Source organism: Diabrotica undecimpunctata, chromosome 5, assembly GCF_040954645.1.
Source record: "Diabrotica undecimpunctata isolate CICGRU chromosome 5, icDiaUnde3, whole genome shotgun sequence".
In the NCBI taxonomy this organism is placed as follows: domain Eukaryota; kingdom Metazoa; phylum Arthropoda; class Insecta; order Coleoptera; family Chrysomelidae; genus Diabrotica; species Diabrotica undecimpunctata.
The window spans coordinates 128618001-128640925 of record NC_092807.1 but is presented as its reverse complement, the minus strand read 5'-3'; the positions used below and the strand labels follow the sequence as shown (position 1 = coordinate 128640925).

At 33.5% G+C, this 22925-nt stretch overlaps 2 protein-coding genes across 2 annotated transcripts; one reads left to right on the top strand and one right to left on the bottom strand.

Moving 5' to 3' along the window:
* The first annotated feature begins 473 nt into the window (after positions 1-473).
* LOC140441788 (activator of basal transcription 1-like) lies at positions 474-10715 on the top strand. The gene is made up of 3 exons (XM_072532708.1): positions 474-1008; positions 1065-1284; positions 10448-10715. The coding sequence occupies exons 1-3, from the start codon at positions 822-824 to the stop codon at positions 10671-10673; spliced, it is 633 nt and encodes a 210-aa protein (XP_072388809.1). The 5' UTR covers positions 474-821; the 3' UTR covers positions 10674-10715.
* A 2707-nt stretch (positions 10716-13422) lies between these two features.
* On the bottom strand, positions 13423-15844 carry mRpS26 (mitochondrial ribosomal protein S26). The gene is made up of 2 exons (XM_072531146.1): positions 15513-15844; positions 13423-13905 (listed from the first exon to the last, which is right to left on the bottom strand). Exons 1-2 carry the CDS (start codon positions 15731-15733, stop codon positions 13473-13475), a joined length of 654 nt encoding a protein of 217 aa, XP_072387247.1. The 5' UTR covers positions 15734-15844; the 3' UTR covers positions 13423-13472.
* Positions 15845-22925: the final 7081 nt, after the last annotated feature.

Below are 22925 nucleotides of genomic sequence, written 5' to 3'. Positions count from 1 at the left end.
TAAATAATTTTTTATTAGATTAAAATACAAAAAATGATTAGTCCTTCAAGCACAAATCTTCAAGCTATATATACTTATCTCATCTAAAAAATATATCATTATTATAACGTACAAAACTACATAAATAATTGTTAGACAAACCTTGATATCACGGCTACGAAAACACACTTCACAAGTGTTTATGTACACAAATAACTATATAATAAGTCTCTATAAATAATATTGTCCTTATACCTATACTTAAAAATAAAAACTAAACAATAACTAAACAAATAAACCAACAAATAAACGAACTAATGATACAACAACAAACGTGAACTTAAACTCAGACGTGCAGACAACTGTCCATCAACTGTCAAATTTGACTTTGTCGTATGAGTGACGTAAGCATTCTGCCTTCCCCTCGCTTCGCCACCATAGTTACGAGGCAACCTACTTAAAATCTACTAACCTTGTTCACAGATCACCTAACCTCAGTGGTCTGTCCGTGTATTCATTGTACCACAGAATACTAATCACAACTGTGGTTTCTACTAATCACAAATGTTGTGATTAGTATTCTGTGATTGTACCGTGTGGCTCTACCGCATGAAGGTCATAAAACCACGTGTTTACCTTTTCAGTGGTCGTTGTCAAATTCAAATGTATGTATAACCCCAAAATAAAAAAAAAACAAAACATAGCAAAGAATAAATCATGAAAAAAATGTTTTTTGATGAATATTTAAAGTAGAACTTTGTTTTCGAGTCAGAAAATTTATTAAACAGCAATAATAAGTATTTGACTTAGTAAAAAGTAAGACTCTGTTGATTTATATAAATATGACTCAAGTAATGGAAAATTCGGATTCAGAACCCACTACCAGCATAGAAAACCCCAAAAAACCACCTAAAAGAGGTATTATTTATTTATCTACAATTCCGCCATACATGAATGTTGCAAAAATTAGAGAATTTTTTAGTGATTTTGGACAAGTTGGAAGAATATATTTACAATTGGCAGATAAAGGTTACTAAAAACTCCTAATTATAGAAATATGTTTTATTAACCAATTTTTTTTACAGAATTGAAATCAAAAGATAAAGACAAGCCAAAAAAGAAACGAAAAGTAGCAAAAAAATTCTCAGAAGGTTGGATAGAATTTGAAAGAAAATACATAGCCAAACAAGTAGCCACTGCTCTTAATAATACACAGGTTAGCAGTAGGAAAAAATCGAAACAGTATGACTGTATCTGGAATATTAAATATCTATCGAATTTTAAATGGACACATTTACATGAAAGGTTGGTACTTACTAATAATATTTACTTTTATGTCTTCTAACAGATAAGAAACCTATATGTTCTTTTTAGAAGACTTTTTATAGGATTATGACATTAATAGAGAAAATGACCATTTTAATATTTCATAGTTCAAGTTTTGAAATTACATGCTTCTGATATCAAAACCTAAAACATTAAAATTTTGTGAAAAGATAGTGCAACAAAATAAGTAGTTTTTAAAAGTACAAGAACAGTACTTTATCCAAATTTTCTCAATTTATTTAAAATTTAGAAAGAAATAGAAAAATGTAGCTGTAGAAAGTGTACTCTTCAACCTCTTATTTATTGTTGTTCTTTCCCAGTTATATTAAAACTCTGTTTAAGAAAAAAAATTTTTAATTTTGTTTTTACAACCAGTTTTATTTAGTCTGTTTTACAGTTTTCGGTAAAGGGATCTATTGTCTTATTTTTCGTTATATTTTAATGGTTTTAAAATGCATAATTTGAAGAGTTTATAAAATTTTTGCAAAATTGAAAAGTTTATAAAAAAATTTATTTAAATTTTTCAAAATAATATCCCTAATTGCACTCAAATGTTCAGTTGACATCTAGGGATGTTAATTGGACCTTAATCTAACATCCATAAGACATCTGGTGGACTTACTTGGCAGACTTTTGGATTGTTCCTACTACATCTATTTTAGCACTGAGGATGTACATTAGACATATAATGCCATCGTACAAAGTACTAAGTACTAAAAGTGGCGTCATCCTGTTCATATTAAGAATGTATTTTGGGAAAGAGAAAATAAATGTTTAAAGGAATTTACATTTATTTATTTATATTTGTTTCCATAAAATAAATAAATCTACTGTCAAGATTATACAAAAATGCAACATATATGTACAAGTGCAAGATACAAGTACTCATTTATTTATACAAAGAATCATTTTGCATCTTGTATTTCAGTACTTCAGTACTATCTATCGCTATTGATACATAAGTTAAACAAATCTATCTCATGAAGTAGTTGATTTGCATTCATGAGAAATTAGACCAGACCTGTATTTGAACCACAATTAGTTCTACAATCAGGAGCATGAAAATGTGAATTCTGACACAGTGAACGGGGAGGAATATGAAATATTAGCTGAAGCAATTCAGGAGATTGGATTATTTCATTAACAAGCTTAAAAATAAAGATTAATGCAAAGTTAACTCTTCTGGTAAGAAGAAAATTCAGGTTCAAGAAATTGATTATACCAGAATAAGAATATGGTCTGCACAATGTACAAAAACAGTAGATCAGAGATCTTCTTTGAACTCAGATCAAGTTGAAAACCAGATCATAGTTGAATTTTCAAGTTGGGAGAGGACAAGAGAAATTATAGATGCAATCCTACAAATATCTCTGGTATGTTTCTTAATGAAACCAAGCTGTTTGATAGCCTTTGTTGCATATAAGATCTGTATATATATTGAAGGACATATTTCTCTGAAAAACCACACCTAGATCTGTGAAATTATTGTTCCTCAATCAAAATATTATCCAAATTATATTTAAATATTATAGGCTCGAGTGATCAATAAAAGATAGATCACTTAAGCACAATATTTGAATCATCAATTTGTAGAATGAATTAGCAATGAATCCACCATATCGTTTCAAGAACAAAATATGAATGAAATGTCAAATTTTGGCTGTTTAGATTTCTTTCCTAGGTGTTGTTACCTTACTGGACAAACAGTGTGACCTGTCATCATAGCCTTTTATATAGATAGATCAGTGTAAACTAGTAGATTAGTAGAAGTTGAAAGACCAGGCAAGAAACCATGGTAACCAGTATGTAGCTGATTCTTCAGATTAACTGTCAAAACTTAAAAATCAGTCAGTAAAGCCTCCAAAATTTTAGGAATAGCAGAAAAATTGTAATGGAACGATAATTACAAATCAATGATTTAATGATGAAATCAATCAATAAATTGTGATGGAAGATGACCCTGAGTTAAGAGAGTTATTAAAAATAAGTCATAGAGGTCTACATAAAGAGAATGTACAATTTCTTAAAAATAAGTTAGGATATTCTATCTGGACCAAGATCTTTATTCGTATAAGACCACTGTATGCATGCTAGAATGTCACAAGTTTTAATAGTTAAGGAGTGAATTTGGCTGTGACTGATATCAGGTTTTAGATTATACTTGTCTGGACAGGAGAAAGAAGGATTTTGGACAATGCTAAAGAAATTGAATTTACAAAATCACATAATTTAACCATTACAAAATGCATCATAATTGCTAACGCAACATGCAAATTAAATTTTATTTATATTATTTCAGTATTGTGCCCTCTTTTTAGCTCTCTTCAGATAGTTCATCCTCCGGTTTTTAATCTCCTTCCCCATGGCAGGGCTTGTTTTGGAGTTTTTCCAAGCAGTATCTAAAAACAAAATTAATGTACATTCATAAATTGAACAAACTAATTTCAGATTTATTTAATTATACTTTGCTTATTGTGAATAAATCATCATTTAAACGCGTAAATTTAAACACATGAATTTCAAGGTGCAAAGTGCCATAGTGTGTATTAATCTTGCCTAAACTAGAAGAATACCAGCCATCAGTATTTATTTCTAATGGCCAAATGAGCAGTAATTACACTTCCACACAAAAACAAAAATAAAAGTGTATAAATAAAATATACAGCCATGTTTAATACAACAAATATTCATCTCATATCTCTAGCTGTAGTTCTTGAAGCAACCTCATAGCCAGAACTAAACATTTGTAGAGTTTGTAAATTTTGCCATCTAAATTACATATACACAAATATGCTTTATTGTCTCTATGTGGCTGTTTAAGTGATAATGTAAATTCTTAAATGTACCTTAAATGGATTTATGTTTACAAGTTACAAACCTTTTAAAATACGGGCTATATGTGTGTCCTCAAAAGCTTTTTTTTGCGAAACTACCCCACAAATTTAATCATCCATGCTTAATTAGTTTAGCCTAAACTATCTAATAAAAAAAGATATCGTCTGCTTTAATAAAAACTTAAACCAACATTTATAAGTTCAACAGCGTGTGTTACAAACTCAGACATTCATTTGTATCTTTTGGTTTCTCATAATCATGGTAAATGCCTATTAAACCTGCAATTTTTGGATATATAAACAAATTATACAAAATAGGATAAAACTGACTACTAGAACTCTTTGTCAGTGGGATTTCATAAAAATTTACACAAATTTCTATAACATTGCTTTTTTGCGAAGATAAAAAACCTTTGAAATTTGAATCATAATATGGATCAGGGTATTTTCAAGACCAAAGGGGTAATATTTTCCAGGGATAAAGTCTTTAAATTTAAATTCTTTAGGTCCTGACATCTGATGGCGAATGAGAAAGATCAAGAACTTGTTTAAGAATTTTTAATAAATCATTTAATGCATTTTGTGGTATTTTAAAGGACAAAAGTCAAGTTGCATAATTTATTAGAAAAGTTAACATCTCGAGACGGTTCTTCAGAATTTTCGTTACAGCCATGTTTAGATCCTTCTTCAGTTTCACTGAAAGAAGAGCGTTGTAAAGGATTTAAATCAAATGATCGTCCACGTGGTCCTTTCAGATTATTTTAGGTACTTAACATGATGTTGATAAAAAGTTTAAATCGGAAGTATTGTAATCTGAACTATTTGAACTGCAACTCTCATCAAAATGATAAGTTAGAGATTCTGAAGAAAGGTTTGAAGATGAAATATCGGGGTTATTAATATTTTCAAAAATATCCACTACATTTTTCTTAACTATCGTCTGTTGATGTCGCTTAGAAACAAATCGTTTTCTTTTAAACATAACTAATTTTAGGAAGAATTACATTTACGTTTTTTTAATTGAATAAAAATCGTTAAACCAAACTCGGAAGTAACATAGAAAATGGTACCAAATCTTTAGCAATATACTATAACCAAAGCAAGCATTAAAAATAGTCCGCTAATTCACACAATTTGCACAGTATATTGTTATTGCTTAAAAATAATTCTTTTATTTCTTTTAAGCATTAATAAGCATTTTTGATATCAACCTTTTGCCTTCAAGAAAAGATGCCTTCAAGATTCATCTTGTAAAAATCATATTTTTACTTATTAGAATTAGCAAACTTATCTTAGTAACTGGAGTAATAAAACAATTGTAAGAAATACGCTAGAAATAAAATATTTTCACAGCTTACCTAAGAATAAAAACTTGTTTTAGATATTAAAGTATTCAATTTTTAATTAAATTAATCATGATTTAACCGTTTCGCTTTTAATTATTTTAATTACGTAAATAATTTATTATTTTATTGAAATAATATTTGCTATTTGATCCCATAATGGGCATATTTCCAATATCGGACATCCAGAGAGAATATTAACAATTCAGCAAGGGCGGATCCAGGACCTATTTTTGGGATGGGCATGAACTTTTTTGGGGGGGGTATGGAGGGAAATTTTTTAAAATTAGGGTTAAAATGGTGAGTTTTAGGGCACTTTTATTTTATATTAAGTTTCCTTTTTTTCTACGATTATTTTTTATTTTACTTTTACTGGGCAATGCTCCTTGTGAGTTGATAACCTACTTTGGCACCAACAAGGCACATTTTTGTACATATATATATACCCGGTATTTAGGCGGCACACGCCCTTCCGGTAGGGATCTATGGAGGAGTATCACCGAGCCGCAAGCCCTTATCTCTTGCCGTACTGCTCCACCATAGGCCGATCAGATACCAGCATATTCTAGACTAAGCCGCAGATTCATTTTAGAATTTTAAACTGCTGCGTTAGCCTTTTTGTTTTCTGTCACCGAGCTGGGGATCGAACTGACATCTCTCGCAGTGAAGCGAAGGAGAAGCCAGCCGCCCAGCCCGCTTGGCTATCTGGTAGACACATTTACAAACATTTTTGTACATTCTTTGTGAATTCCCTTAGGGCATGTCAGTTGGTGTTGTTAATGATACCTGCAGGTTAATGTTAATTCTTTCCTGGAATTCTTCCCATCTGGTGCTATGGTTTCACAGTCTTGGAACTATAGACTTTTGTTGTATATTCGTATATTTTAATAAAATACTGTATAATGATGTATTCTCATACATGAAAATTTAAAAAATTGATAAAAAACTATAAACTAGCAAAAAATTACTTTAGTGGATTGGACAGTCCTTCAAATAGTTGAAAACTTGCAAACAATTTTATCATATTATATTTATTATATATTTGAATATTAAAAAAATAAGAATAAATAATTATATTAATACACTTACTAATCTGGATATTTTGAATTAAAGAAAAGGTTTACCAAATAATATTATGCAAACCAACTTCTTTTAATATTTGTATAAAACAGAAGTATACTAATTAATGTGTTTTATTGTAAATACTTGACTTGTACTTTTATAGTAAAATAATATTGTGGATTATAGAAAAAGTATTGGAGTCACAAACGTCAAGTACCTTTGTTACTTCATCTGGCTTTGTCTATGTATCACCAATAATTGTAGTCGCTCTAAATTATACCGGCGCTATGACGTATGGTCCTAAAGTTTTGGAAAAAATTTCACCTGGTCTGATTGAGAAGCAAAATGCATTTAACAAAGAAGGCCATGGAATTGAAATGTTATCGGTTATTGACATTTAATAAACAAAGCAGAATATTTTGGTTTGTGCTCTGCTAAATGTCTTATAAAGTTGATATTTTTTCGAGGTGTTTATAATATGGTTGGGCGAATGTCGAAACGAGACTAATATTTATCGAGATCTAAACATAAGCAAATCGACAATTTATCGCACAATCAGAGAATGTGAAGAAGGGATACCATGTGTTAACTTGCGTAAAAGTGGCCGACCGAGGATTTTGAACCATATAAGAGAGGCAAGACTTATTGAAGCAGCTAAGAACAAAATTAGGGTCCCACAGCGAAAACTGGCCAGAAGATTTCATGTTGGAAAGACACAGTATACAGGACCCTATCGAGTAACAATATTATCTACCGGAAAAGAAGGAAAGGTCCAAAATACACAGAGGATCAATTAGAGAGAATTCCGAGATGTTGCCGCGCGTTAAGGCGAGTGCATTTCGTCAAGTTACGCGAGGATCACAAGAGACTGGTACGAAACTAACAGCATTACCTTTGTACCAAAAGCAGACAATCCCCCTCAACCTACCTCAGGCTCGTCCAGTTGAAGAATTCTGGGCAATATTAAGTCGGAAAGTCTATTATAACGGATGGGAAGCACAAAATCAGGAACAGTTAAGACGCCGCATATATACAAAAATTAGAGAAATTGACGCCGAGGTCGTCCAAAGGATGATGCAACGTGTCAGGGGAATTTTTAGGCAAATCGAAAATAATGGTCCATTGTCTGTCATTTGAATTTTGATTTATAATAAGGATAGTTAAGTTAAATTGTTGAATAATTTAATAAAAATATAAGATTATTGTGGTCAGAGTTATATGCTTTTGAAAATTTTCCCAAAACTTTAGGACCATACGTTAATAATAAATAATTGTAGTCGCTCTAAATAAGAAGACATCGACAGGTTCTAGGGTCGTCTAGAAGAAACTGTTAGCGCTATTCCGAATCGTGAACTAATCATAATATTAGGAGACTTTAACGCCAAGGTAGGGTCATCTAATGAAAATATTGAAGAAGTGCTGGACAAAAATGGACTGGGACAGAGAAATGAGAATGGCGACCGTCTAGTGGAGTTCTGTGAAGAACAACATCTTACAATTACAAACACGTTCTACCAACATCTTCCACGGAGATTATGCACATTGCGCAGCCCATATGGACGAACAAGAAATCAAATAGACTACATCCTAATAAGATCAAGATGGAAGTCGTCGGCCATCAACTGTAAAACATATCCTGGCGCAGACTGTGGAAGCGATCATCAACGCCTGGTATTGAACGTTCGACTTCGTTTTAAAGTCCCTAAAAGAAGAACCCTAAGAAAGTCATGTCTCTAAATCCATCAAAAATCAATGACTTCCAACAAAACATAGAAGAAGTTCTTTCCTAAGACCTAGTAGATAGTGACCCTGAGAGCACTTCTCTATCTATCTCAAAGATAAGCTAATCGAAGCTGCAAAAGACTGTGAGGTAAGGGTTTCCACGGGCCGTAAGCCGTAGATAATACGTGAAGTGTGATTCAACGCAGAAAAGAACATAAAACTAGATACGGAACAAACGATGAATATAGAGCGTTATCGAAAGAAATCAGAAAATAATGCCGCAAAGATAAAGCTGATTACATCTCTCAAATATCCAGAGATATAGAGGAACCTGGCTGTCGAAATGAACCGAGGGATTTATTTCAGAAGATCAAACTGACTCCTTACCAGAGAATTTAAATTTCAAACGTGGTCTGTAATAGATAAGTAAGGTAATCTAAAGGCCGATACTGACGAAATATTGGAAACGTGGCGAAACTACTGTGGTGAGTTATATAAAAATAACGAGGTACCAGCAGAAAATCAGTGGCCCTCTGACTACCCTAGAGAACCTAATGTCTTACTCGCTGAAAGATGCAATTAAATCGCGATAGAAAGAGAAATAAAAAGAAATAAAATAAGGCATTTATTCAATACCAGGTGAAATACTACAGTTAGTTAGTACTACTAGGTAACACAGGATTACATATCATCCATTCTATCTGTGTCTCTGTTTGGAATTCAGGAAAATGGCCATCTGATTGGTGTACCTTAATTTATATCCCGCTACACAAAAAGGAATTACTACCAGATGTGAAACCTACCGCACAATCTCACTAATAACACATGCTAGTAAAATCTTGTTGCATATCATCAAAATCAAATTAAAAAACCTATCTATATTACCAAATACCTCAGGAACAAGCGGGGTTTATAAAGGGCAAAGGTACACGGGAACAAATCCTGAACCTGAGGAAACTCATTGAAAAATCTAGAGAATTTCAAGTACCTATGATTATATGCTTCGTTGACTACCAAAAGGCACTTGATTGTGTAAGCTGGGTAAATCTGTAGTCCATTTTAATAGAAATGGGCACACCAATGCGCCTGATGACACTTATTAAAAATCTGTACCAGTCCAATATAGCAGCAGTACGACTAGATCAGAAGTTCTCAAACGAATTCAAGACCGAGAGAGGTGTTAGAAAAGTATGCTTGTTGCCACCTGACTTATTCAAAATGTATGGTGAACATGTCATGAGGATGGCTTTAGATGGATGGGCCGGTGGAGTAACAGTGGCTGGTAGGAAAATCTCCAATTTAAGATTTGCTGAGGACACTACTCTTATAGCAGCAGATGAGCAAGAAATGTTTAATCTCCTGCGAAGAGTTGAGTACGAAAGCAATAAAGTTGGTCTGAAAATTAATAAAGCTAAGACAAAAATAATGGTGATCGACAGATTTCAAACTATTCAACTGACTAACATGTTACAGGAATACCAGATAGTGGACAGTTTTGTCATATCTCATCTTCAGAGCTATGCTACAATAGAACAATGATATAAACAACTAGTTTTAAGTTTTACAATGTTTTACTTACGTCAAGTGTATCACTACTAGGAGAGATCATTTGGTAACAAAATTACAGAAAATTATTCTTAATAAACCGGTTCTATTTTTTTTTATTGAAAAAAACATAAAAAGGACTGTACAGTGGACTCCAAAAAAAAAAAAAAATTTGTGGGAGGTGGACCGGCAGAAGCTGTCTTGCTTTCTTCAGCAGTGCGCGGTTGTGTTATACACGTATAGCTTAGGTTACCTCACACTTTACCTCGTTCATCACAACCTCTACTCTACTACCCTCAAAACTAAAAACATTTTTCTCGTGGCAAGCGGGATATGTGTTTGAAACTAAAAACATTTGAACTGCAAATATTTCAATTTACATTTTTTTTTAATTCTTGGGAGGAGGGGCATAGCCCCCTCTCTCGATACGCCTTTGCAATTCAGTAATGAGCAGGCATAAAGTTTTATTAACCTACATATAGCAATAACGCGCTATAAGAAGTATTCACTTTTGTCGGCACTTCCCAAGTACCACGCGCCGTTTTTTATACGTTTTATTTGCAATTATACATGTTTATTGAAAAAGAAGAAGTAATTTTTTTCTTTTCGTTATTAATCTAATTGTATAATTTACAGATTGGCATATGAAAAAGCAGCAAGAAGACAGAAACTGCGAGCAGAAATACAGTTAGCCAAAAAGAAGAGCAACTTCTTTACATCTAATGTTGAAAAAACTAAAAAGAATAAAACAGTAGTGAATAAAGAATTTGACAATATTGAAGAAAAGGTTGCACAACAGTTGGATTCTGAAGATACAGAAAAGAGTGATGATAGGAAAGAATTCTTACAATCTCTTTTTTAATAACGGTGTTCATAAACATGTTTAATAAATGTTTTCTGTTTATCTTCTTTAATTTATATATTAAGTAATTTTGTAAGATTTCATAATAGGTTCAATTTTCAGGTGATTTTATAATTTTATAAAATATGAAGGGGTGATGGGAGGAATGGAAGTCACCAAGAAATATTTTTTCTAAACCATACTATTAGTCTTTATTATATATTTATATATATATATATATATATATATATATATATATATATATATATATATATATATATATATATATTGTTATATTCCTATTTGACATAAGAAATAAAAAACTATATTCCTATTTAAAATTTAAATTAAAATAAAAATTTTCATGTTTCTCAACCACGAGCATATAAATTTTTAGTGCCCTGTATATGACATTTTGGGTAAATAATGCGACATGATTGAAAGTTGGTTTTGATTGGATGGAAAATTAATTGTGGGGGGAACGATTTGGAAGTAATTAATCTCATTTCTATGATCTTTTTCAACGTCTTTCCTGATAAAACTCTTTATTACCAACATCTCTGTAACGAGATCTACCAAAATATGTACGGATACGCAATCTTAACGCCGACATACAACCATTCTATAAATCAAAGGTTTATACAAACCAGTATAGTTATTTATGCACCGAATGCATAAAGTATAGAAACTTGCACTGATGCTATATTTATGAGGCAAATGCAAGAGAAACCACTAAAATACAACAAACCGGCATATCTATGTTTCGTGGACCTTAAGAAGGCATTTGGTTAGGTAACTAGAGAACTAACTGACCCAATTGAAGCTGACAATGGATTCCCTGAGTCCTCTATTATTCAACCTGATCATAAATGTAATGCTCCAATTTAATATAACCTCCAGAAAATTGAACATGTTAATTTTCCCAAAAAGACATGAATTGTTATAATAGCAAATTTACTAAGATGTAAATTGGAGCTGGAAAGTCAGATAATAGAACAAGTGATGGAGTTTAAATAGGTACCTGATCATTAGGTACCTACACTATCTACTTAGTTAGGGAAAGATCGAAACAGACGCGGCAGAAACACGACCATTAGTTTGTCATTGACTAATATGTTTGTAGTACATATTATTTTTCATGATTACCATTGTTATTTTCTTTGCATTAATTTTAAGACCATATTTTTCACCCTCGCTCACTACCTTGTTCAGCAGATTTTGTAATCTGCTGTAGATCTTGTTCGCTTTTGGCAATTAATACCGTATCGGATGCTATTACCAATTCCTCTGTTGACTTTAATGCCTTCTTGTGCCTTATCCATGCTCTTCTCGTGCAAATATCTTTTCTAAGTAAAGGTTGAATAATACAGGCGAGAGTATAAAATTTAGATATCTTATATTTGACTCACTGTATAGGCGGTAATTCTTCCATTGCCAGTTTTAAATGAACTTTAGAATATTTGGCCCTATTAGTTTTTCTAATGTATGTTCTTCCCACTTTAATTAAACACTATAAGAACCATCAATTTATGGAACAAACAAGATGTTTATGTACTACAATACTAAGGTAATAATGGTAATTGGGAAAAGTGTGTATGTGTATTATTACACAGAATAGTACATGCTTCGCCAGATTAAGATTTGACAAGGGTAAGTGTGTACTATCAACAGATATTTAGAAAACATTAATCTAGCATTAAAATAGCTTTATAATATTAAAACTAAACTATTTTATCCAAAATTTGATATTTTTTTTTCTATTTTATTTTTCCATATTTGATTTATAATCCAAAAGACCTGGTACGAAAATTAAAGAAAACGTTCTAAATAAACCAAAAACAGTCAGTGTGAAGTACACCATCAACACTTCAAGAGGATCAATTCCTGTTTATAAAAATACATTCGTAGCGATACTAGGTATAGGAAAAAACTGAATTGAAGGGATATTAAAGGAGTATCATAAAACAGGAGTTTTGCCAGCATAAAGAAGAAGAGGTGACAGAACTTCACAAAAATTAATTTGTAAAAATCAAGCTATAACACATTTCATTGAATCTATTACTTGCTGCGAAACTCATTATGCCAGGAATAAAACAGTTGTGATAAGATATTTGCCTTGTGTACTAAATATATCGAAACTGTGGAAGATGTATATTTCTACAACAGAGGAATATCTAAAAGTAAGACAGTGCATCTTCAGAAGCACTGTAGTACATTTTTGTACGACAATACAACAATGGTTTTGGATCACCAAAAGTCGATGTATGTTCACAATATGTCCAATTTTCAGAAAAAATGAAAAAAATCACACACCCACAAGAAAAAATAAAGATAATGTCAGAACAGCGTGTACAAAAACTGAGTAGTAAAGCATTTTTAAGAGAAGACAATCGCACAGTAGCAATATTTAAAAAACGTATATTAATTTTATTAAAGATTATTCTACAGTGTTAAAGATGGGAGAAGATTACACAGTTTTTAACTGGAAAGATGAGGTGCAAAAAGTTTTCAACTATCTAAACAATTATTATTTTCAAAAAACAAGAAAGGGTGTGTTTATGTCACAGGCGAACTGTTGCCCAAGAGCATCTGCAAGAAAGGAAATAATATACTGACCATAAACTTTTACCTACACTGTATATATATGTATATATATATATATATATATATATATATATATATATATATATATATATATATATATTGATTTTACACACTTATCCCATCTTAACCTTACTTTGTTTTTTGGTAAAAAGAAAAAACACTTAGCTTATCCTTATTTAATTTTATTATCCAATAAATATTATCTATACATTACTGTTATTGTTTTACACTAACTGTGTCTTTTTCCTTATTAGGAATTGTATCCCTGCCTAAAATTTTTTCTCCACTCAATGTTAAAGCAAAATTATAATCTACAGGATTAGCAAGTGCCCTATCTATGGCTTCATTTAGATTTTCAGCAGTAATAAAATCTTTGGAGGCAACTTTTTCCGCCTTTACAATTTCTTCTATTTCCTCCATTTTCTGTTGTTGCTTTTTCTTTTCTAATTCTAATCTTTGCATAACATATGTAAGTTCTGCTTCATGCTGATCAGCAATATCTTTTTCTCTAAGTTCTTTTTGTTTCTCATTCCATTTGGCATTTATTTCTGAACATTTTTGGAAATCTTCTAAAAATACTTTCCTACTTTCTTCAGGATCTTCACTAACTTCAGCAAATTCGGCACTGTGATTTACCATAAAGTAGTATCTTAAAAATAATTTGCTCATTAATAAATAATTATTTAAGGAATTTAAAAAATGGCGAAAAACAAAATTAAGCCAGATAATATATTATTATGTATCTCCTACTGAAAATAAAACTTATGTATTACTTTTTTTTTCAATATGGTTACCAAGAACATAGAATATTAATAATATTGTGAAACTTATAATGGAGGAATTTTTGTCCATAGCACTTTAAAAATTATGTCACATTTTCTAGCTTCCATTGGGAACTTTTCAAAATACTAGCATGACCAATATTAACACATGATCGACAATTTTACATTAAAAATTGTTATACATTCCAAAAGAAAGTTGTGCTTAAACCATGTTTTAATCCCTGCTTTTACTGGAAAATTAAAGTAGCTTTTGTAGAAAAGTAAAGTAGAATTGATAGATGAGGCTGAACATTTACATGTTATTTTTTTTATGATAAGAAATAGGTGTATAAAATATTACACATGTACTTAAATAGAAGAGTATCAGATTCTTAAATTTGCTCACTTAGCATGATATTACTCAAATGCCAAAATAGGAATTTTTTAAATTGTTTGTTAGTAACTGGTTTGTCCATAACATATAGTACTGGTTCACTACTTTTATAAAATAAGCCGTTATATTCTCTTAATAATTTTGTATTGTTACTCCTGTAAGTTGATATCTCTTCTATTACTTCTATAAATAAATCAGTATAATAGTTACTTTATCACCTCAGTGAAATAATTGCCAGACATTAGTATTAAAAAACAACACATTCAAAAATATGTGTTCAGTCAGTAAACTATTTAGTTTTTTCATCCAGTATACCTTTGAAGAATCATTTTCTGAAGTACACAAACTATTACAAATTTTATTAACCACTTCAGTTTCAATATCGGAAACAGAGCGAAGTTTCAGCACTGTAAAAAAGAATTAAAACTTTTCTTTGGAATACTATGGGCCACGACAGACTAAATTCACTCACTGTCTATCCTATTCATAAGGAAGTACTTAGTGAAATTCCTATCTTTAACAATAGAGTCATTAATATGTATGCTAGCCAGAAGCCCAGACATGCTCAACTTTTGTACAAGTAAAGCTGCTATTGGTTAAGTTCAGTATAGTACCTGTTTAATTTTTTTGAGCCATGTTTTCCAATCTTTATTTTTCTTATTATAAATTAGTCAAATTTATATGGGGCCCAGGCCCCACCAACTAAAGTTGTCAGTAGCAGCAACTGAATTTCAGTTTAACACTACAAACCTTACTAATATACTCTTTTACAAAAAATTCAATTTATTATCATTTGCTCATTAGCAAATAAGAGATACCTAGATCTAATTAATTGTAATTAAGAGATACTAGATGTTGTTTAATGGGTTAGTTACACATTGTCAGCTAAAATAAATGAGAGCAAATGGTAGGTTTAGAAAAGTAGTTTAAGTCAAGTTATACACTATGAATATATTTGAATAGTAAAATGTTTGGAGTTAAACTAAATTTTAAAATAAGTCATACATTACACATTTTCCTTTACATACATTTACTAAACAAATATGATCATTAAAGAACTGTTTTTTAAACCAATTGGGATAAGACTCAGACCTTACTTACCGTAACGATTTCATAGTTGTGCGATAATTGTTAAAAAGTCTCATTAGTTCGAGTTTCTCATCTGGTGGTAAAACTGGACGTTTTGGTATCCTAAAAAGTTTACTTTTAGCTGTGCCCAAATGGATTGGTTTTCTTTTTCTAAGGTAGCGAACAGTTTCATATTTCGTGTAATTAGTTAAGTCGCTAAGGGTACTTGAACAAATATTGGTTAGTCGGTACATATTAATTAACTACATATAAATGGTATTATAAATGATTTTGAACCAAAAGCATTAATGACATAACCCTACTTTTTTTTTAAAGCCAGTCTCAGTATCGGCAGTTTTGCCAACTAAAACTAAACCACTAAAACAAAAATATTTTCTTCTTTTTTATTTTCATGGCAACAAAAGGAGTTTTAAGATTAATCATGGGTGTAACATGTATTGAAAATACGATGTATTTGTATTTTGGTTCTGAAAGTATTTTTTTCTGGCATTTTTGTTATCTAATAATTTTAGAAAATGATTGGGATTATATTAATTAATATTAATATAAATATTAATAGAAAATACGTTCATTTTGATGTTTCGTCAACTTCGTAAATAGTTCTCCAAATAAATTAAGCGATTTTAATAAAATATTAAAATGCGTTAGGCTTTCACGGCCATCGTCTAACTTGTTAAACTGTTTGTTCGGACTGTTAGGCCGTTGTCTTCTGAGATTAGTTCTCGACGTTTCGCCAACACTAGAGATTGGCACCTTCTGGAGATGTTACTGCTTCGCTTGTAAGATGAAACTGACGCTGCGTTGTGACCCATTGTTCGGTTTATCGTTTGTTGGGTGTCTTCGTTTTGGATGCTTTTGTTGTACTGCTTTAGGCTTTGCCTCTTCAGGACGTGGTTTGTTTTTTTGTTTTTGGTATTGACACTGGCGTGTTCGTGGAATCCCTGGTGTTTGCGTTGTGATGACCTGGTCGTCGGAGGAGCGCCTGGACGATCAGAGGTAAAAGGCAATGTTGAAACGGTTCTTTTCAGAATTTTTTTTGATTTAAAAAAAATTAGTATATAAGTGAATTCGAATTTACTGAGTTTATTATTGGTAAATTAGTAACTGTATGAACGCGGCGCGAAAGGGCAGCTGTGGCTGGTAAATCTGCAAATAGACAGGTATCGTTGTGCAATGGCATCGGAAAACCATAGAAAACCGATCCTCCCCTGTCTAGAGCAAGCTCGAAGTGAGCATTTAATGTTAGTGGCGACGGCGATAGTAGAGGGGAGTTGCCTCCTGTATATCAATGTATTCATCAGGGAGTTCGGTGCTGGCGAGTGCCAGTAAAATAGCGGGTAGGAAAGGGAGTTTGAGTTTAGGTCTTCTTCTTAATACATTGCCGATGGATGAGCAGGTAGTTTTTAGGATGCTTTGGGCTCTGAGGTTTTGGCCCCGGATAGTGCTGATCGTGTAACTCCTGCTCAGAGAGGGGAGCCTCTCATTGATGGGCTGGATATTCGACAGGTGATATATTAGGGTGGATGGATAATCGTGTCGCTTGTAGTTTGCTCTACGCAGGATTCTCCTCTCCAAAGCAAGCAATATTTTTGTGTTGTGGTCGGGCAATATAGTATAGATATTGGATCTATACTCGATGACCGGCCTGATAAAGGTTTTGTATGTGTGTATGAGTGAACGTCTATGTGTTCTTCCGAATTTACCACAAAGAGCATTGAGTAGTCCGAGTCGGCTCCTGGCCTTGTTACAGGCTTTGTCCAGATCGGCCGTCCAGTTCAGTGTTTGGGTAAACACTACACCGAGGTACTCGATCTGGTTACGGAGCTGTAGTCGGTCCCCCCAAAGTCTTAGGTTGTACCTTGCGGAAATTATGGATGTGCTAGATTGGCTTTGCTTTGGATGTCTGAAGAGAATCATTTGTGTTTTGTCTGGGTTGGGTGTTACTCTATATCTCCGATACCACCTGTTGACCAGCTTAAGGTGATTTCGAGTAAACTTAAGTGTTGCATCAACTTCTCACTCTATTGTTACGAGAGCTGTGTCGTCTGCGTAGAGCAAAGTAGTTGTTCTTGTGTATTGAGGGTTAGGGAAGTCACTGTTGTATATAATGTATGGTATTGGAGCCAACACGGAACGCTGAGGTACTCCTGCGGTGGTAGTAAACGAATCAGAGAAATGACCATGCTCCTTCATCGTAACTTGACGATGAGAGACATGAATGGATAAGTTTGACGAATGAGAGTGGTAGGCCGATGTTCAATAGTTTCCTGACCAGTCCCACATGCCAAACTTGGTCAAAGGCTTTTTGAACCTCGAGAAAAATACCTAGTGAAACTTTTCCATCGTTCAGACTTTGTGTGAGGTGAGTGACGACTTCTGTCAATGCCATTTTGACGATTTCTGTCTATGCCGACCTCATTGGTCAAATATCTAGGAGTAATACTAGACCGTATTGTCAGAGAGTTTTGTCTGTCCCATCACCAGATTTAATGTTCATTGGAATGTGCTGGATAGAACATTTCCGTATTTTTCTCTTACCATAATAATTACTAAATCATCCACATAGGTCTACATCCTGTACGAAAATCACCCTATTTTCAAGCCTTGCATTGATCTAGTCACATACGGTAGTGAATATTCCTTTTGATCCTGCTGCATCATAAAGAGAAATTGGTAGTGCATATTAAATGCAACTTCTATATCTAGAAAGACGTTTAACACAATCTCTCCATTTATTAGAGCGATTTTTTTCTGAACTACCTCCTCCAGTGCTGTTTCTGTTGATTTTTCTTCTTGATGGGCATTTTGGTTGCCAGTGAAAGCATGATCCCTCGATGGATCCCCATCTTTAATACGTACGTCTATCAAGAATTTTTTCTATTGCTTTCAATAGAAATTATGTAAGACTGATCGGCTTGTAGTATTTAGGTAGAGCGTTGTTTTGTCGTCCTATTTAGTATATTTATACCATCCTTACAATTTTACAAGTTTTTGGTATATAACGTAGTACTATGCTAGCTCTAAAGATCTTTGTTAAAATGGGCAATAAAATGTAGGTGTAGTGTTTATTGGGTTTTAGTACAACAATTATTTTACTTTTTTTAATAGATTTCGGCAATACTTCTTCTAAATGTGCCTATCTTCTAGAGATGTTGGCGACCACATTGACCCATCTTATTCTATATACAGCAGCTCGAAATAGATCGGTTGACGTTAGATCAGTCCACTTCCTAAGATTGACCAGCCAGGATATACGTCTACGTCCAGGGCCTCCCTAACGCTCAATCTTGCCTTGTAGAATCAACTGTAGAAGTCGGTATTTATTATTACGGATGATGTGGCCAAAGTAAGCCTTTTTTTGTGCTTTACGGTGTTAATCAGTTTTTTGTCTTTTCTTAGCCCCTGGAAAATAGTTATGTTACTTGTGTGGTATATATGAGACCCTCAACATACGTCGGTAGCACCAAATTTAAAATGCCTCCAATCGTTTTATGGCATCTTCTGTAAGGCTTCAGCTTTCTACTCCATAGAGGAGGACAATAAAGACGTAACATCTAAGAATTCTTATGCGTATATTGGTATTAAAAGATAAGTTGCAGATAATCTTCCTAAGGCTGTTGAAAGAGCTTCTGGCTTTTTCAATACGAGTTGTTATTTCGTAGCTGTGATCCCAAGTATCCTTAATATTGCAGTCCAAATAGCATATTTTTTTCACTCTTTCTAACGGTGTATCGCCTATTGTTATTTGGGTGTTTATGTTGGTGTTCTCAACCCGTAGGAATGAGAAGACGGGGTAGACCAAAGCTAAGGTGGATGGACGGGGTAACACAAGATGCCGAGAAGATCGGAGTCGGCAACTGGAAAATGCAAGCGAGGGACAGAATAGAATGGCGTAGAAAGCTTGAGAAGGTCGAGGCCCTCTAAGGGCTGTAGCACCAAGATGATGATGATGATGATGTTGGTGTTCTTACTAATGATCATTATTTTTGCCTTCTTGCAATTTAGTTTTAGGCCGTATTTGTTACATGTTTCTACAACGTTATCCATCATCCTTTGGAGCCCCTGCGCACTATCTGCCAGCAACACTGTATCGTTTGCATATCTAATATTGCTTATGAATTAGCCATTTACAGCAATCCCATCTTCTGATTCGTCCAAGGCCTCTCTAAAGATGCTTTCAGAGTACGTGTTAAATAATACCGGTGACAGTATGCAACCCTGTCTAACTCCTTTTTCGACTGTGAAGATTTCGGATAGTTCATTTTTTAATCGCACTGTTACTTTTTGTTGGACATATAAGTTTGAGATCAGTCTTATATCCTTACCATCGAGTCCTGATGTTTTTAGGATATCGATTAGATTAGATACACATCGCAGTTGACATCTTTGGTTCTCGGTATTAGAACTTGCAAACTAAAAAGTGCTTCCTTCGTTCCGAGTTCTGCTCTGAATCCAAATTGAACTTTACTCAAGTGTTCTTCTAATTTGGTGTATGCATGGTGTATGTATGGTGTATGGCGAGTGAATGATAGTAAGGAGTACTTTCAGTACATGGCCCATTAAACTAATTAATCTATGTTCTTCACATTTTCTAGCGTTGGCTTTTTTAGTAAGTCGAATGAATATTGATAGTAGCCAGTCTTTTGGTAAATAACCAGTCTCGTAGATGTTTTTGAATAGCTTCGTAAGAGCTGTGATTTGGTGTGCCTCTAATAGCTTTAAAATTTCACCATACATCTCATCAGGTCCTGATGATTTCCCATATTTAATCCGCTTAATGGCCATAGTTACTTCTTCGTTTGTTATTTCTGGGCCGTGGGATTGTTTATTTCAGTCGAGCTTCGTGCTGCATCTTCGAATAATTCTTGCATATATTCTTTCCATCTTCGTAATTTATCTTTAATGATGGTCAAAATCTGGCATTCAATGTCTACAACTATGCCTGTATTGCGTTGTTTTCTGGTGTTCTGTACCTCTTTTATTTTTACGCTGTAGAGTTTAAATTTCCGTACATTTCTCCATCAGCCATGCTTCTTTTATCTTCTTTAGTATAGTCTTATGCAACTTTTTGTATTCGTTGTCGTTTCTACCTTTTAATTTTCTTTGCCCTTCCATCATATGCAATACTTTATCTGTCATCGATTCTTGCTTCTTTTCTCTTTTTAATTTTAGATATTCATGCGCAATTGTGGTAATAGATGTCTTCATTTCGTTCCACTGTTCTTCTATACCACTAGTAGTGTCTTCAACTATTTTCACAAAATTCTTATCAATCTCTGTTTTTACTTTTTTCTGGCAATACTCCAGATGTTAAAATGTGCTAGTAAAACGTGGTGATATATCACCAATAACAACAGAAAAATGGGAAGCATATTTCAAAAAATTACTAACAGAACAAAGACCAGAATTTGCTAATATGGAAGACAACACGATAGGTATACGTATAAATTCATCACCATTACAAATAAGTAAATCAGAGATGGAAGAAATAACCAAATCCCTGAAAAATGGAAAATCCCCTGGTCCTGGTGACATCCCTGCAGAATTAGTGAAAGCCGGTACAGACAAACTCCAGGAACAATTAAGAAAACTCTTTCAAGACTGCTTGAATGGAGCCGAATTACCAAAAGAGTGGAAATTATCTATCATGTCAACTATCCACAAAAAGGGCAGCAAGGATCAGTGTGAAAATTACAGAGGAATTGCGGTAAACAGCACAATAAGTAGGATGTATGGGAAACTTATTAAGAACAAAATAGAAAATGACTATAGAGATTACGAAGCAGAGGAACAAGCTGGTTTTCGAGCTGGGCGATCCACAGTAGACCACCTGTACTCTATTACGCAAGTTATTGAAAAAAAAAACAGCCGTCAATAAAGAAGTTCACCTGATGTACGTAGACTTACAAAAAGCATATGACAGTGTACCCCTAAGTAAACTATGGTCAACCATACAGCAAACCAACATTAAGCATGGTCTTATCAAAGCAGTCCAAAGTCTGTATAATGGAACGACTGCAAAAATTAAAACTGGATCAAGGATATCTGAAGGATTTAAGGTCACGAAAGGACTAAAGCAGGGTTGCTGTATTTCGCCTACCCTTTTCAAAATTTATCTGGAACAAGCACTCAAGCTGTGGAAAAGAAAATGTAATGGCATGGGAATTCCTCTCAATGACGAGACTACACTGTACACCTTATGTTTCGCTGATGACCAAATACTGATTGCTCAGGATCATGACGACTTGAGTTACATGACTCGGAAGCTAATAGAAGAATATAACAAATGGGGTCTCGAAGTCAACATTAAGAAAACTGAAGCCATGTGTATTGGAGGGACAAAACAGTCCATTATATTAGACGATGGGGTAGAAATTAGAAACTGTGATGAATACAAGTACCTGGGTATGAAGATAACTCAAGATGGAACACTCGATGCTGCTATAAAAGACAGAAACATACAGGGTAGAAAAGCCATATCCATGATGAACGGAATTCTGTGGGACCAAACAATATCTAAAGCGAACAAACAACTCATATACAACACCATACTTAAAAGTGTAATCACATATGGTAGCGAAGTTTGGCAAATGAAACAAAGAACAGAGAAACTGTTACTAGCAACAGAAATGGACTTCTGGAGAAGAGCAGCAGGAAAATCAAGAAGAGATCGGATACCAAATGAGAGAATACGTGAAATGATGGGAGTCAAGCATACAATAGTTGATGACATAAAAACAAAACAGTTAATATGGTACGGCCATGTACAGAGAATGCCAGATGACAGGATTCCAAAACAGATTTTGACGTGGACACCACAAGGGAGAAGGAAAAGAGGAAGGCCGAGAAAAAGCTGGAGAGAGGGAATTGAAAAAGAACTAGAGGAAAGAGAAATCCCTCCAGGCCTATGGCTGAATAGAGAAGAATGGCGGTTAGGAGTCGGAAGGCGTCGGAGAACGCTGTAAACCGATAGTAGTAGTAGTAGTAGTAAAACGTGGTCAGCTATTTAAATGTTGTTTTTTTGTCGGAATTAAGTAGGAACTTAGGATGCATCCCGTAAACCGAGAGGCCTTGCCAGTTTACACATCTTTAAGAGCTGTAATTAATTCTTCACTAGTAAACTCACGAGAGAATTTTATGCGACGTGATACTGTTTGGCATATATTATTAAGTTCTTTTTTAAGTTGTTTTGTGTATTGTTTATCACGCGGGGCTCTAGATAAAGTTACTATCCTGTTGGTTAACTGATCTGGTGAAATTGAGTGGTTTTCTCGAAAAGATCTCCTAGCTTTTTTAGTAGGCTGCAGAATTTTTTACTAGATCTTTAGAAATTCATTTCCTCTGTTGTTTTTACCTATTTATCTTTCCTAGCTTCTAGTGCTTGTACAAGGTCGTTGGCTATCTCTGGATCGCCGTTCTCTATGT

Bases quoted from the DNA above. Each gene is read 5' to 3' on its own strand.
- LOC140441788 (XM_072532708.1), top strand. From the start codon at position 822: ATGACTCAAGTAATGGAAAATTCGGATTCAGAACCCACTACCAGCATA. The intron at 1,009-1,064 runs GTTACTAAAAAC...TTTTTTTTACAG, and splicing joins TTTACAATTGGCAGATAAAG to AATTGAAATCAAAAGATAAA. The intron at 1,285-10,447 runs GTTGGTACTTAC...TATAATTTACAG, and splicing joins TGGACACATTTACATGAAAG to ATTGGCATATGAAAAAGCAG.
- mRpS26 (XM_072531146.1), bottom strand. From the start codon at position 15,733: ATGTACCGACTAACCAATATTTGTTCAAGTACCCTTAGCGACTTAACT. The intron at 13,906-15,512 runs GTAAGTAAGGTC...ATTATTTTTAAG, and splicing joins ACAACTATGAAATCGTTACG to ATACTACTTTATGGTAAATC.